Source organism: Amblyomma maculatum, chromosome 5, assembly GCF_055883805.1.
Source record: "Amblyomma maculatum isolate TAMU_Amacu chromosome 5, ASM5588380v1, whole genome shotgun sequence".
Taxonomy (NCBI): domain Eukaryota; kingdom Metazoa; phylum Arthropoda; class Arachnida; order Ixodida; family Ixodidae; genus Amblyomma; species Amblyomma maculatum.
This window is the reverse complement of record NC_139348.1, coordinates 149,447,628-149,463,644: the sequence shown is the minus strand read 5'-3', so window position 1 is coordinate 149,463,644 and position 16,017 is coordinate 149,447,628. Positions and strand designations below refer to the sequence as shown.

At 43.5% G+C, this 16,017-nt stretch overlaps 1 protein-coding gene across 2 annotated transcripts; it reads right to left on the bottom strand.

Annotated features, from left to right (window-relative positions):
• Positions 1-4,285: 4,285 nt before the first annotated feature.
• LOC146189925 (uncharacterized) lies at positions 4,286-9,275 on the bottom strand. 2 transcript variants are annotated; one of them, XM_084603347.1, is made up of 3 exons: positions 9,164-9,275; positions 8,183-8,396; positions 4,286-5,064 (listed from the first exon to the last, which is right to left on the bottom strand). In XM_084603347.1, the coding sequence occupies exons 1-3, from the start codon at positions 9,201-9,203 to the stop codon at positions 5,013-5,015; spliced, it is 306 nt and encodes a 101-aa protein (XP_084459473.1). In that variant the 5' UTR covers positions 9,204-9,275; the 3' UTR covers positions 4,286-5,012. The 2 variants fall into 2 exon arrangements, with proteins under 2 accessions (XP_084459473.1, XP_084459474.1); XM_084603348.1 differs by having other exon boundaries at positions 9,167-9,212.
• Between the last annotated feature and the right edge of the window lie 6,742 nt (positions 9,276-16,017).

Genomic DNA, 16,017 nt, shown 5'->3' with positions numbered 1-16,017 from the left:
ACGAAAGATCACTCGACATAGATATAAACCTCGCTTAACCAAGCCGTACCTAAGAGGCCTTCTAGTGGCATGACTTATTCGAAATGCAAGGATTCTGAACGGTTCGATTCAACTCGTTCAGCCACGTCTCTATATAACAGTTTCGTTACTAGCCTCAAGCCACGAAGCATTACATTGGAACTATCAGCTGGCATCCAAAAACTTAGATAAATAACCTCTAAGTGAAATACTTGTTTAGAAAATTTCCCCTAGGAGCAAAATGATTTCATTCTTTCTTTTGTGTCTGGTGGCAGCTGCTGTCTGAACTGACAGTCATTTTCGATACCATGAGAGACTTTTCTTTGTTGAGCCAGTACATTGTGTGCTATTGTGCAGCTTGTATAGCCACTAAAGGTTTCACTTTCTAGGCTCAAGGAAAAAGTGCTTATAAAATATTACTTGAGAGAAAATTACGTAACTGTCGGGGACGACGAGCGAGAAAAAAATACATCCCCAATATACATATAAGGCAAGTGACCACTCTGAATACGAAGCAGTCGATGATGTCTGAGGTTTATGGAGAGGTGACCTGTCAATTTATACTCTTGGTATAAGGAGCACACATTCTAAAGTTCTGCTCGGTTTATGTCTTTCGAAATAAATATTTTGGCTCGACTCCGTGAGAACATTCTTTTCTAAGTGGACCAAACCAACTCGGAGAAAACGGATATGTTTAACTGCAGGCAGGTTTACTAATGAACCCCTTTTCTATGAAATTGGTATGCGAAAAAAATATACGAAGCTGTTACAAATTAGATGGCTTGACTTGACCTCTCTGAATTTTCTGTACTCGACAAAACCCACAAAAATACGCTGTCGCCGCCCATGTTTTTGGCTACACTGCAAATTCTAGCTTTCGTTTTGCACATTTCGTGCATTTCCTATATCAGTAGCATTTCCAAGCTCATTTCTCGGTTTTATTGTCTGCAGCGCCCTACCTACGTCTAAACGCAAGCAGTACATGGTAGTTGGTTTCGCCTTAATAGCAAAACACAGTAGCGGCGTCTAGCTCTGTGAAGTGCTTCAAAATGGAGGGATGCTAATAAAACGCTCAGATGGCACTAAAAAAACGCATCTTCGAACAGAAAACATCCCAGGAGAAACTCTGAGTTGTACACGAGCGCTGGTTATGATGTGGGGTGTTAATCAGATACAGCTGCCAGTTAATACCGCTTACGTGGCATGGTTACAGTGGCCACCGCAGGCAGGCGCCGCTATGACACGTAAAGCAAAGAAGACATGAAGCGCAGATTTAAATTTCACTTGAAAGAATCTACGACATACATCTGCTTCTTTCCGCGCCTTGCAAGTGCGCCTAGAATTGCCTTACGGGCGCGTGCTCGTCTCGAACGCGAAGAGTCGTCAGTTAGAACGCTGCCTGGATTTTAAAAATATTTCAAGAAGTAAAATCAAGTTCTTTATAAATTGAATCATTTGATAAAAGTGATTACCGTTAATTCGAAATAAATATCATGCTTCATTCAGCTTCATTCCACGCCCGACCTCCCGCTTAAGTAAGTGTTGTAGGACATTTTAAATTCTCGCGCGAGGCCACGTGTGCCTCTCAGGTCATGACGCTGTAGACCAATCAGGATTTTTGCTTTCGGCCAACTACTCCTACCGTAAATTTCCGCCGCATGGGATACTTAACGCTACCGCATTAGAACGCATAACAGATATAAGTTGTTACTGTTGACATATGTTGGGCTTTTATTGTAAAGCATTAAATTTATCTAATTTATCTACCCTTACAAATAACTGAACGCCCTGACACACCAGAGAGAAAAATGTTGCTTCGAAGTGGTCAAAAAGAGCATTTTTTTTTTATTAGGAGGTAGGCAGGGCAAAGCTTTAGCAGCACAAGACAAAACAGATAACGATATAAGCCTCTTAGATATGCCTGCCACCTTCCTCGCGCTTCATGCACCACACAATGCCCGCCACTATGACGTAGATGCGTATCCCATTGAAGCCAATATCCTCACACTCCGCGCAGTCGTCGTTGTCATCGATATCACGGGCGCCCGCTAGATACTCGCGACAATGAATACTTTGATGTGGTTACGCCATCACGTGGCTATATAATCACGTGGCCATATAGTGCAACTCATTTAATGGCTCAAAGAAGCAGAAAAACTACAGCTCTACGCCCACACCAAACCGTTCGTCACAAGAACGCGTGCTAAAGCGGCCCATTCAACAGGTCCGCACCACGCTGCGAGACGCAGCAAAAAGAAATCGGCCTCGAAGTAAGTGAAGAGCAAGAGTTTCCGCTTCTTCAACTGGAGCTAATCAATCACATCGGCTCGGCTGCGGGCTCGTGCTGTGGGCATCTGTTTTTGTTTTCCAGAAATAGTGATGGGGTGTTGGAGTAGTTAACTAAAATATCAACATCACGAAAATTCCAGAGATATTCAACATAAGCTTGTGCAATATATCTGCGATGTTTCGTTTATGTACGCTTTATAATGCATATTTGAGGGATTGAGCAGTTTTTACCGGCAATCGGCTATGCATATGCAACTTTAGTGTTATCGTTTTTAGCTCTTTAGCTCGCCGTTGCCAAACTTTAGGCAACATGTACATTTAGTGGACCACAGGTGCTAATGTATTTAGTGATATGGTGGCGCCTCTATATCAAAGGCGGGGCAAAGTGGCAAAATGTCGCCATAGGGTTTATATTGCATTTTGCCCCACTCTCATGAAACCTCAGCTGCCTTTACTGACACATTCTTCTGCGCACGGAAGCAAGCTTTTGGTGCTTAGAAATAGCTCGATTTCAAGGAACCCTTGCGCTGTTTATCTTACAACTGTGTTTTTTTTTATTAGTAAGGTTGAAGAAGGTTGAAGAAATCAGCACAAGAAAACTTGGGCTCTTTGAGAAACTTTGAATTCATGGTATGGTGTTGCCTAAAGTTTGGCAATGGCGAGCTAAAAATGAAAACACTAAAGCTGCATATGTCGCCATACTTGTTTTCTGTACGGTGTACTTCTTTTCTTGTGTTTCTTTGCATTTCGCTGGTTCATGTTACGTACGAGCAAGGATCAAGTGGGCACTGGCGCGGGCAGGAGCGCTCGCGCTAGGCCTGCAGCATTTCATTAAACGTCATCTCATTGTTATCGAACATCATCTCTTAGTTCTCTTTCTCTTGTGTGCACCGGCTTGCCGCCACGTAACATTCGGTTGGAGGTGCTGGGTACTTCATCATCACCCCCTCATCCTGGTCCAGAGCTCGGCGCCCTGCAACTTCTTGCGCCGTCGGCTGAAGTTTAATAGGCATTACATGGCTGGTCCCCAGCCTGCCGAAACCAACAAGACCATGCCATTCCTCCGCCCCGTCCCCAGCCTCAACCAGAATACACGACGAAGTAGACTTACCCGAAACGCCACCCACACGACCACAAAACAGCAGCAGGAGCCGATGACCATGTGATCCTATTGACCCGTTTTGCCGACCTGAGACCCCGCCGATCCAAGAAGCCACCACACATGACCACATGACCCCTGCCCATGCCATGCGGTGCGTGCCTGTGTCTCGGCCTTCGGATAATGGAGACCAGTGGTCCGAAAGCATCCTGAGTGAAGATTCATCCGAGGATCATTAATTGTAGCGGCAAGCAGTTTTCTTCCTTGTTGCTCTTCTTCAAGCATCCAGACACGCCGATCATCATGCCATGGACTCATAAACATCAGTAAACTTCCTCGTCCATGATCAAGACGATCGCTCGGTGGCCCCGGGTCATGTTACGGATGAGCAAGGAGGAAGAAGCGGGCAGTGGCGCGGGCAGGAGCGCTCGTGCTAGGCCCGCTAACATTTCATTAAACGTCATCTCACTATCATCGAACATCATCTCTCAGTTCTCTTTCTCCTGTGTTCAGCGGCTTGCCACCCCGTAAGAATGTTAGCTTCACACCAACTAACCCAAATTGTCACCATGTTGTTCAAAGAGATTGCACTCTGCCGTCTCTTACCTATATGGCAGATGTGTTTGGTTGGTTGGTTGGTTGGTTTGTGGGGTTTAACGTCCCAAAGCAACTCAGGCTATGAGAGACGCCGTAGTGGAGGACTCCGGAAATTTCGACCACCTGGGGTTCTTTAACGTGCACTGACATCGCACAGCACACGGACGCCTTGCTTTTCGCCTCCACCGAAAAACTGCCGCCGAGGCCAGGATTCGATCCCGCGTCCTTGGGAACAGTAGTCGAGCGTCGTAACCACTGCGCCACCCCGGCGGGGTGGATGTGTTTGTTGAACCCCGAACTGTTCATTACCTGACAATTCGTCCACAACAAAGCCACGGAGCCTTTAACTCTCAGCTCTCGGTATAGAAATAAACATTGGGGAGTGGCTGATTAACAGAGAAGAAATTATTTTGGTGCGATCAAGAAAATCAACTCAGTAAAAAAAAACACGAAAAGAAAAGAAGGTATTTGGGATCCAACTCCAACACAGGGTATTATTTGACTTGGTAGCAAGGAAGCGCAGATGAAAGTTTGTGTGATTTTAAATTCCGCAAACTCTGTCCTGTGAAATCACCTATCTCTGTAGCTTATCGTGGTTTGCATCAAGTAAAAAATTATTATTGGTTTGCATCAAGTAAGAAATTATTATATATTTTGGCGTGTATGTTGTATTCTCCTATCCGTTATGCATTTATTAGCATTTAAAAACCGTTCCTAACAACTTGCGCGGCCCGCTAGCCACACCTTCGAAGCACGCTTGTCACCCTACCTGGCACCTGATACAAGAGTATGGACACATGAGTTCCACTACCGCGCATTGTTGGCATTTACAGGCACCACAGGACTGCACCTTTATATTTAAAACTCTTATATCATCGGGCCCATTCCTGCAATTAAAAAATCGCTTGAGCCATTGTGACACGGTTAGCTAAATGCTAAACATTTTCATGATTCACAAGAGCGGGAACAAGAACGCAATGACTGCTTGCAGGATCCCGGTTCCACCAATTCAGTCTGCAGCAGGCACATCTCTCAGCCCGGTGGTGTTGTGTGCCTTGGCCCTGGGTGTTAGAAAAATGCGCAATGAAATCAATACATCACTTCAGCAGGCTGGAGAGTGTGTTTGTTCTGAAAGAGAAGGCGGGAAGTGACCGACAGCACCTGATTTTAAGCTTCAATTATGGCAATTAAATATAACAGTCATATTTTAGGTAACATCCCAGCAAGCCCTGACCCATTCATCTCTCTGTTACTATCCTTAATGGCTGCCCTAGATAATATGGGATAACGTTACTCAACTATGAGATCCTGCTGCATAAGGCCTGCTGCTGAATTCCGGCTTTTCAGTACTAGCGGCAATACTGAACGCTGCTGCGTTCACGTCGGGAAAGTGATTCACTTTGCATGTTGTCAATGCAAGAAAGCATCGTGTTAGGGGACAGCAAAAGCGAAATCGTAAACTCTAACATGACCTACTGATGTGGCAGCAGGTTTGTTAATACATGAGGCTTTTTCGTATCTCGTCAATAGTGAAGCATATGTTAAAATCTTTTGCACTACAATAATAAGTATGGCAGCTTTAGAACACATAAGATGTTTTGAATTTGAAATGCTCGAATTGTATTCGAGCGTTTAAGAACAGTCATCAATAAATAAGCACACAATTATTTCTGCTGAAGGCTTATGGAGACTAATCGCGCAACACAAGACAAAATAAAATAATGTGTAAAACAACCCTTTTATTCGTTCAGAGAACATTTTTAGGCAGCAAATATAGGTTACTCACGATGAGGAGGATATGCTATCTTTGTTTCACCGCTATTAAATCCAATAGTGCCTTTGAATGCCTGTGTGGAACTCAGGGTAAAATAAGACTCAATAAATAAATAATCGAGAGAACGCTCGGATTAAGATTGCTAACTTTATACAGGAATTTCACCAGTGCTGCGTAGTTTTGTATGAATTATGACAGACCCTACACCCAAACGTTCCTAAGACATTTCTAACCAGGAAACGTTGCTTGTATTTGGTATTACTGCGCTCACCAATGACCACCAATATGTTCGTCGGCCCACACTGTTACCCTTTAATCCGTTTGTTCATAGTTTAAGCAATTGTGGTACTGTTGCAAGGATAATGCAAGACAGATTCTCGCGTCTTCTGTTCTGCATCTCTAGAATCAAGAATAACGCACTGCAACTTATAAAAATGGCCTGCGAATATTATTTATGGCTTGAGAAAGCCTGGCAATTACAGTTTCAGTGCATCCTTCTGTATTCGTTATAACTTATGCTATTCGAATTCCTCAGCAACTATCTTTCCTGCCATCTAAGTCTCCCCAGCATCTTGTTGAGAATAAGTTGACTGGGTCGCTAGAAATTACACTTTTTGTCTGAAAGTTGTGTTTCAACCAAAATGCAATAGTGTCGTACAATGAAGCCATTTCATTTTAATATTCACTGTGTATCCTCTTTAAACCAGAATCGTACTGGACACATGTGACTTGATTTCAAAATCACGAAATGATTTGCTGCTAACGAAAGGTTTTATGCTTAATAATATTTTCGGTGTTTGTATACTTGTGTTCGTAATTCTTGTGCCAAATCTGTTTCCTGACACTTGTTCTTTTTTTTTTTTTTTACTTTGCAAAATATACGCAGTATCCTGTCAGCTGCTTGCGTATTCCGTATACTTGCGTGATAATTTCAACATACACATTCCACCGTGTAATTTCCAGCTTTCGGGTATTTGCCTATATAAGAGCAAGCCTGTATCGATTATCTGTATCAAATAATGTTTCTGTTTTGTTGTAGGTTGAAGGAAACAGATGTCGTCAAAATCGAGTACATGGCGTTATAAGTGATGTTCTTACGTTTACTTTTATCTATATTCCTGTCCTTAAAGAGGGTAGTCATTAGAGCAAATCAAACTTCTTTAATAATGACATAAAGTGTGAGCTCGCTTTATCACTTCCTCAATATTAGAAGGACCTTAATTCACGAAGTTGTTTTCTTTGCAAAACAGTTTCGTGCCAACTAGAGTCAAAGCGAAATAATCGCACTTGCATAATAAGATGTTCTGGTACTCTTAATATAGTCTGTTCGCGGCACACTATTCCCGCTGCAAAATAATATGCCTCAATCTCCATCAATACCCAGACCCCTCATGTCAGTGCGGAGTATATTGTCACACACACACACACACGCTCGCGCGCACACACACACACACACACACACACACACACACACACACACACACACACACACACACACACACACACACACACACACACACACACACACACACACACACACACACACACACACACACACACACACACACACACACACACACACACACGCTCGCGCGCACACACACACACACACACACACACACACACACACACACACACACACACACACACACACACACACACACACACACACACACACACACACACACACACACACACACACACACACACACACACACACACACACACACACACACACACACACACACACACACACACACACACACACACACACACACACACACACACACACACACACACACACACACACACACACACACACACACACACACACACACACACACACACACACACACACACACACACACACACACACACACACACACACACACACACACACACACACACACACACACACACACACACACACACACACACACCCACACACACACACACACACACACACGCACACGCACACGCACACGCACGCACACACACACACACACACACACACACACACACACACACACACACACACACACACACACACACACACACACACACACACACACACACACACACACACACACACACACACACACACACACACACACACACACACACACACACACACACACACACACACACACACACACACACACACACACACACACACACACACACACACACACCCACACACACACACACACACACACACACACACCCACACACACACACACACACACACACGCACACGCACACGCACACGCACGCACACACACACACACACACACACACACACACACACACACACACACACACACACACACACACACACACACACACACACACCTTGTTTTGGCTTCCCGACATCTCCGCTCGTCAAGAGAGAAACGCGAACTCACAGCCTGGGCCCGTTGCAGAAGAACTTGCAGTGGTACAGTGACGGCCAACCGTAAGGTCCGCAACCGCTCGTCTCAATGTCGAGGCAGCCTCTCCATATGGGGTCGAAGAAGAAAAGCCTGATGGTTTTCTCAGGAGTTGGCAAGCGGCAACCTCCCGGTGGCTGCCGGCAGCTATACGCATAGCAGGCGTCACTACTGACGTTAAGCAGTAGCACTGTAGGCGAAATACAGAAGAAATGCATTCCATATTTGCGTTCGCAGAACAACATTAATTTTTAACGTTTAACGAGGAACAAAATTTTTCTACTTGTGAAAGCTAAACTGTAGTCTCGGTTAAAGGGTGCAAAATAATTTATGAAACGTCTGTCACCTTTAAGAATCTAGCTGTTGTTTATTTATATAATATATATACTTCTTATGCTACAAAAAAATTAGGATTAGCGGCGAGCATGCCTGCGATGTTAATTTTTTCAGTTTAGACATTTTAGCTCTTCCACATACCTTGAAATATTATGCAAAATTTCCTGATATAAATTTTGACATAGCGATTATCACTGACGAGAAGTAGTGAAGCAGCCACCTGCTACCACACCAGCAGGTCATTAAACAGTTTACAATTTCGCTTTTGCTTTATCGCATGTGCGGCAAGTTGATTGCGCCGGGATATTTTTTAATTATTCAGGTTATCCTGTTGCACCCTTTCTCGGTAATAATATTCCTTTTCTATAGGGCTATTCGATTATTTGCGGCCCAGGAATACTGAGGGGAGATAGTGAATAAAAACTCAAGCCTGCACTGTATACAGGTGTACGCCGCAAATAATCTTGTGAAGTGAGGGATCATTCATAAGAAGTACTCTTTGAAATTAATATCTATCCATACAACAAAGCACCCTTAAATCTTCGGGGAGCATCCAGAAGTACGAACTTCACATCCCATCGGCAGTGAAGGAACTAAATAATTAAAAAAAGTTGAGCTTACCACCTATAAGCATGAATCTCAGAAGCAGCATTGTTTCCATGCCTGACTGATGCAGTCGCAGACGCGCTCTGTACGATCGTTGGATGCGTTCGAAACAAAGCTGTCGACCGGAACAATAGGAACAGGCGCAAAGGGAGAACGCTTATCTAAGTAAGATAAGATTTCTTCGCTCAACGAAATGATCATATGTACCGGGTGAGAAGAAAAGGTCCTAAATGTGCGTATTCTACGGCGGAGCTAGTGGAGTGATTAAGCGTGACGAAGAGACGAACGTATTGCCAAACAGAATTGCAGTGCTAATGTTTCCCATCGTACTCTCAGTAACTTTGTGCAGCATGCAAATCCTTCTTGGTTTCCTTAACAAGCAAACGTCTTCCCTCCCCAAGAAAGCAGGAAGTTCGCTAGGGTTCAAACAATCTTATTTATTAAATGCAAGGTGATGTGTTGGCATGGAGAACTAGCGGTATAACTGCTCTAGAGATGTCACCTAACTACCTTGATGTAATGTGATCTAAGCGACATTAAAAGCTCGGCATCATGGGTTGCAATGAGCTGCGAACATTGGTAATATTTAAAAATTTATTCTAATCTATAAGATCGGTTTTGAGGCCTACTACGCGGAACGAAGTCTCAGTGCCCGCGTTCTCTTTTACCGGCCTCAATTAGGCAGTTGCTGCTCTCCAGGTATATGAATTGGAAGTATAACACTGTCCAGCCAACCAGTACATGTTCGATGCAATAGAAGGCGAAGACATCTTTCTTCATTATGCCGTTCAAACGGCGGTAATTGGAGCAAAAGTGAACTATGAATTCTTTCCTTCTCACCGAAACCATTGGGGCTTCTCGGGGCCTCTTATGTTTGCTAAATTATGTCACCGTGAAGAATTTCTCCAACTCGATCAGCACTAGTGTGGCGTGCTTGCAGCGATCAGGTATGTAGTAATTGAGGATTAGAATTCATAAAAGCAGTCATACGGCTGCAAAAAATATATTGAGACAAATTTGTTGTAACAAAACATTCGTCCTGATTCGCTGTTCGAGCATGGTTGAACCGCGTCTCCAGAGCAGTATCTCTACCAACGTGGCTAATCGGAGCGGGTTCCCAACTGCTATCCAAAAAGTGAATTTATCTGCAATTCGAGACTGGCTAGCCTTGAGAGGTGATAGTCTCAGGGCTAATGCATTGAACTACGAAGTTTTTCTGAAGGCTCTATCTTTCGTTTCTTGTTGTATGGTTGCATTTGGTTGGTACTTATGAGTGATTGCTTCGTAATTACAGTCGAGATAGTCGTGCAAAATAATGACCTAAATTTATTCAGAACCTACAAAGTTGCTTTACCAATTTCAAGAAGTTAACAGTCAGTCACCTATAGATGTATAGGATGTTGTCCTTGGATGCGGCGATGCTTGGCACTGAATTCGGTTATTTTGTAATTTGTTTTTCTGTTTATAGACTCTATCCCTTCGGTCATGTCCAGAAACTGAGGGAAATTAGCTGTAAGGTATAGATAACCGACAAGGCATCTCCAGAAACTAAGGGAAACGGGCTCTAAGGTATAGATACTCGACAAAGACATGTCCAAGAACTGAAAAAAATGAGCTTTAAGGTATAGATACTTGACAAAGGCTCGTCCAGAAATTGAGGGAAATGAGCTGTAAGGTATAGATACCCGACAAAGGCATGTCCAGAAATTGAGGGAAAAGAGCTGTTAGGTATAATACTCGACAAAGACATGTCCAGAAACTGAGGGAAATGAGCTGTTAGGTATAGATACTCGACAAAGGCGTCAATAAACTGAGGGAAATGAGCTTTAAGGTATAGATACTCGACAAAGGCAGTAGTTAATCTGGGGAGAGTATTATAAAGGTTATCAATATATTTTCACAGACTGCCTAATGTATTTTCGCTAATCACTAGGTATGCTCCATTTTTCATAAATATCAATGCGCACAAGGCAACGCCATTATCTTTCTTTCATTTTTGTTGAATTTGCGCCGCAGTTGAATAGGCAACAAATACCATAACAACAAGGACAAACCGTAATCTGTGAGTTCATCATTTTGCAGTTTGTCGGTAACGACCTTTAAAGCACTGCAGGCAGCTCCTCAAACGTAGAACTTAACTAGATATGTCATTTTTTATTTATGCTCGTGAGCATCATTCGTTAATAAGTATAATTTATTAACAATGTGCCATTTTTTGTTACCACACTCCCAGACACCTCTAGGGTGCGTGGGGGTAGCTGTTCCGATCTCAAAGAAGACGCCCTTGACTTGCGTGGCAAACTCTGCCAGAAGTCAGCTACCTGTAGTGACAGAAGAAGGTGGCCGTTTGGTGCCCAGCAGGGTAGAGTAAGGAAGTAAGTTCAAGACATAGTAAGGGTCGGAGTCAGAACTTCCAAGCAAATCAAACTTTATACCGCAAGAGACGATACAGAGGAATTCACACTAGCACACCGACATGAGGTTCACGGAAAGGCACTACAAAGAATGCAACTAAAGAGGTTTTCAAGAAACACAGCAACTTTACAACTAGGAACAATACACGAGACAGTAAGAACAAACCAACACAAAATTGTTCACCGGGCACTGTCGGAGACTGACATCTGGAGAGTCACGATGTAGCCGCCCTGTAGACGAGCGCCGCTCCCTCGCCGCAGATCTTGCTGGTTTGCCGAACAGCGGGTTGACACCGAGAGCAGGGCAATAGCACTGCTACACTCACTGCAACACTGCCTCTAACACTGGCTGTCTGGCTGAAGCGATGCGAACTCGATAAATATAGGGCATGCCGCGTCTGCCTGTTACAACTCGCAGATGCAGGCGCACACATACGTGTAACTCACTCTGCAAGCATCCTCTCTTCCTCCCACCGAGATGCGCGTCTTCATTGTTCAGCTTCAGCCGAATCTTCTGGAGAAATCTGGGTGCTTCTCCGGCCAGATGAGTGATCGTCGCCGCCGAGTGATGAGGAGGAGATGGCACCGATGCGCGCAAGGACGGGCTCTCCTCGCGCGGAAAAGGAGACGTTTCTCTAATCTTCTAGAACCCTCTACGCGACGCCATGTGCGCGCTTCCTTCACACTGCGCTGACTCAACGTTAATGTGTGTCAATTTTGTGAAAATGAGATCGTAAACGAAGACGGAGCACCTGCTTGATAGCAATTTATGCACGTTTTTTAAACATAACTTTTGTTTTAACAAAAGCTTTGTTTTCTCCCTTGAGAGCCGCTGCTTTTAACGGCCTCCCTTTTGTGTTAGGTAGAGCGTTCTATGTTCATCGTTGCACTGAAATAAAACCTATGCTTGCATGATGTGCCGTACTGCTCTCCAAGCCTTCAGCTGCAGTCGCCATTTGGGCTAATTGGTTCGTGCGTTGAGCTACTCAGTCCGTGGTGGCGAGTTGCATCTCAAGTCGCTGCAGTCACGTTTAGACGGAGCCAATATGATACAGCTTTTCTTGACTCTTCCTATGCGGGTGCATGGCAAGAATTCCCAGGTAACACTCATTTCTCTTTTCCTTCTTTTTATTCTTTCTTCATTCCTCTTCTAACGGCGAATTGGGTGTGTGCACTGAAATGTGATAGAGTTGCTGCATCTGTTCCTTTTTAAAAACAAATCGTTCTCTTATCGGCCTTGCAAACATTCGCGGTGCGGAACGAAGAGATGGAAGTTGAATAATAGATAATAGATAGCACACTCTGCGAGCGCGTACGCTATATATTTATGCAGGCAGTGAGAAACGCCTGCATTTGCATCAAGCAGCGCAGAAAGTTGAGCGAGTTGACGTGCGTTCCTGGAAAGAATAATAAACGCAATAAAGTCGAGCAGCTGTTCCTCGCCGTGCTGCCAGGTTATAAATATATGACCAATAAAACACCTGTCTGCGTCATCTTTCCGTCCTCGTGTTTCTTTTGCACTTTGTATTTGTGATGGTCATTGGCGTAGACATGCGTTTATCAGTGCACAAAGACTATCTTTTATAAACTACACTGTATGATTGCCACCCCCTTTCGATACCTGCGATATATATTAGCGTTGCTTCATCGATTCTAAAGACGTAATACTATTGTCGCATGTTACAGACTAGACAATAGAAAAGCGAGCATTTTTTTGCGTGCATGATATATTCAGTATAAATCTGCAGGGCTATATTTTGAGCCATTTTGTTGCCGGGCAGAGCAGCTCTGCGAAACTTTGTCCCTGGACCAGCATTGTATATTTCTGGTTTGTATAAAAAAGAGACGTTTGAACCAAATTAAAGCCGGAATAGAATAATGCTGATGCCCCTACACACAACACGTGTTTTGTCTTCTTTTTGTCGCGTTTTCGGTGTAGTTTCCGCTGTTCTTCACCAGAAATACGCAAAATGGTTCGATAGGCCAGTGAATACTCTTATAATTTGGCACTGGCTTGGAAGCGCGCCAAGATCTGAGCAGGAGCAGCGACTGTGGCTGATGAGTAACGCTCATGACAGTTATGACAGTTGGTTCAAGGATAGTTAAGCCTCTACAATTTTGTCCACAAGGTGAGAATTGCCTCCGCTAGCAATAAAAATATGCCTGTACAATTTTGTTAACTATTAAGTGACAGCGTATACAGCTCTTTCCGTCGGAAAGGTTGTGCCATCAGTGTCGTGATCTGGGAAAACAAGGCTACGTCCAAAGGTGTCGAAGACGATAAGGATTGTGATTCGGTATCAAAACTGCGACACAATCATGTTTTTGGAGCGTTCATGGCGCTGGCATACAATTTCATGTCCCACTTAGCATACACCAGCTAGTTAAGATGGAGGCTAGTTTGCGACGGGGTTTCGAATCGATGGCTTAGCTACCATTTGTTTTTTGCTGTTGATTTTTTTTATTACGATAGTGTACCTTGAAGCTTGTAATTGTTATTTACTAACTCAGGTACAGGACCGATATATTGAGAAAATCTAGTAAGGGATGATGACCACCTTAATATACAGGCGCCGAATTCGGTGGTACACCTGGAGAAGGCCTGCATCGTAGCAATGGCGCGTAGAGAGCACCACGTCATGCCAGTGATTGTGAGCGTAGGTAACCACCGAGAAGTCAGAGAAATAGTCGGCTTTGGGCATCCGCAAGAAGAAGATCTAGAGATGAATTAACATTTAACCATTTTGGGTGCAAATCTCTCAGTGCCAAGCTTCTAAACAAAATCACGCCAAACAGTGTTTTCGCCTTGTCCCGACTAATTGATCCGATATATTATAGGCCTTTGCCGCCGAAAAGGGTTGTTGTCGTGACCTGACATCGCGCCAACAGGCGCGAATAAGTGTCTAAAAAAAAACACACGCTAGCGTGAATTCCTAGCCATTGTCCAAGCGGCCACCAGGAATTCGATGTGCTCAGGTTACACACATCGATCACTGTGGGGAAGAGTGGATTAAAATTGATTGTTATATTAAGGCAAATGTTTACTGTATAATTGTGCACAAAACTTTGTAAAGAATTCAAAATGGAGGTGAGCGTATGAAAATGTGAGAGAAAATCGAGCGATAAAAACTGTAGAATGTACTGCAGAATAAAAATTATATTTGCTGGATTCTTAGTCTAGTTAGTAGACATCAAATGTTCTTGTTTCGCTAAATAATAAGAAATGCCTAGCGATCTCGACACTTCATAATGCGAAATTTGAGCACAGCCTTTTGGGTGATTTTAGGTTTCCAGTAGCCTGTGGGTAAAACACGCTTGAAAGAGTTGTTAATCCATGAGTGCAGACAACGCAAAAAAGGCGGAGACGTGGGGAGGTTTTTGTCCCTCTATATCACCGTATTTGTTTGCGCTCTATGCAGCCCTTTGGTATATGAACGATATAAAGGAAGTCTCAGATTATTAGATACATATTTTAGTTTCGAAGTCATAAGACTTCACTTCACTTCACTTCACTTCACTTTAATACCTTAAAGACCCTCATTAGAGGGTATTACATAAGGGGTGGGGCGCACAGAAATGAAAAACACAATAGGTAACATATGTGTAAGTAAGTTATACAAATACAAGATTTTCACTGCGCAAGCACACGTGTGATTCGTTCAAGAAATAAAGATGGACATGTGATATCAGCAAGTTCTCGGGGAAGGCCGTTCCAGTCGTTGGCAGTCCGGGGGAAGAATGATGAAGAAAATGTAGTGGTGCGGGCGCGAGGTCGGAACACTTGCTGCTGATGACCGGTGCGGAGGGAGATACGTGGTGGGGGTGTCTATCCGAAGACACATCGCCGATGTGTCTTCGGATAGATTATATTGAAAAGAGGAGACTTTTTGCGCCGCAGTCGCAAAGAAATTAATGAAAAAGTAAATTAAATTCACTTCTCATTTTTAAAATAAATGAACTACAGCATTACATTGTGAAGCTGAAGGCTGTAAGCACTGAATCTGAGTCCGTTTGATACGTACTTTTAATCTGCATTGCCCTTCCAAAAATCTAAAGAGAAAAATATGCTTTTTCAGTATGGCTGATGACGCTTTTGCCATAGTGCACAGTGCCAGAATGCATTTCTAAGCGCGTAATCGTCACGCGGATCGTGTCAAAGGTTTCGACATCGTATATTTTCTTAAGCACGCCTCTCCTCTATGACATTCAAGCAGGGCCATTTTAATAAAACATTTTCTAGAAGGTCAGCGTATTCAGTCTTAAAACAATCTTATTTATTATTCGTTACCACGAAGCATGACATTGTTTCTGAAATTCACGCAACAGAACTGTTATTTGATTTTTACATCTTTTCGCTTAGAAAATATTATTGTGCCCTTGACTTAAGCAAGGACAAAGAGGATTACAATCTTTGTTACAATAATGTATTTGTATTGTGCTCTGTGATCTAAACAA

Excerpts from the sequence above, each read along its gene's own strand:
- LOC146189925 (XM_084603347.1), bottom strand. The coding sequence starts at position 9,203 with ATGGAAACAATGCTGCTTCTGAGATTCATGCTTATAGGTG. Across the intron at positions 8,397-9,163 it reads GAGATTCATGCTTATAGGTG|TGCTACTGCTTAACGTCAGT; the intron begins GTAAGCTCAACT and ends TTTCGCCTACAG. Across the intron at positions 5,065-8,182 it reads TTCTGCAACGGGCCCAGGCT|GGCCAAGGCACACAACACCA; the intron begins GTGAGTTCGCGT and ends TCTAACACCCAG.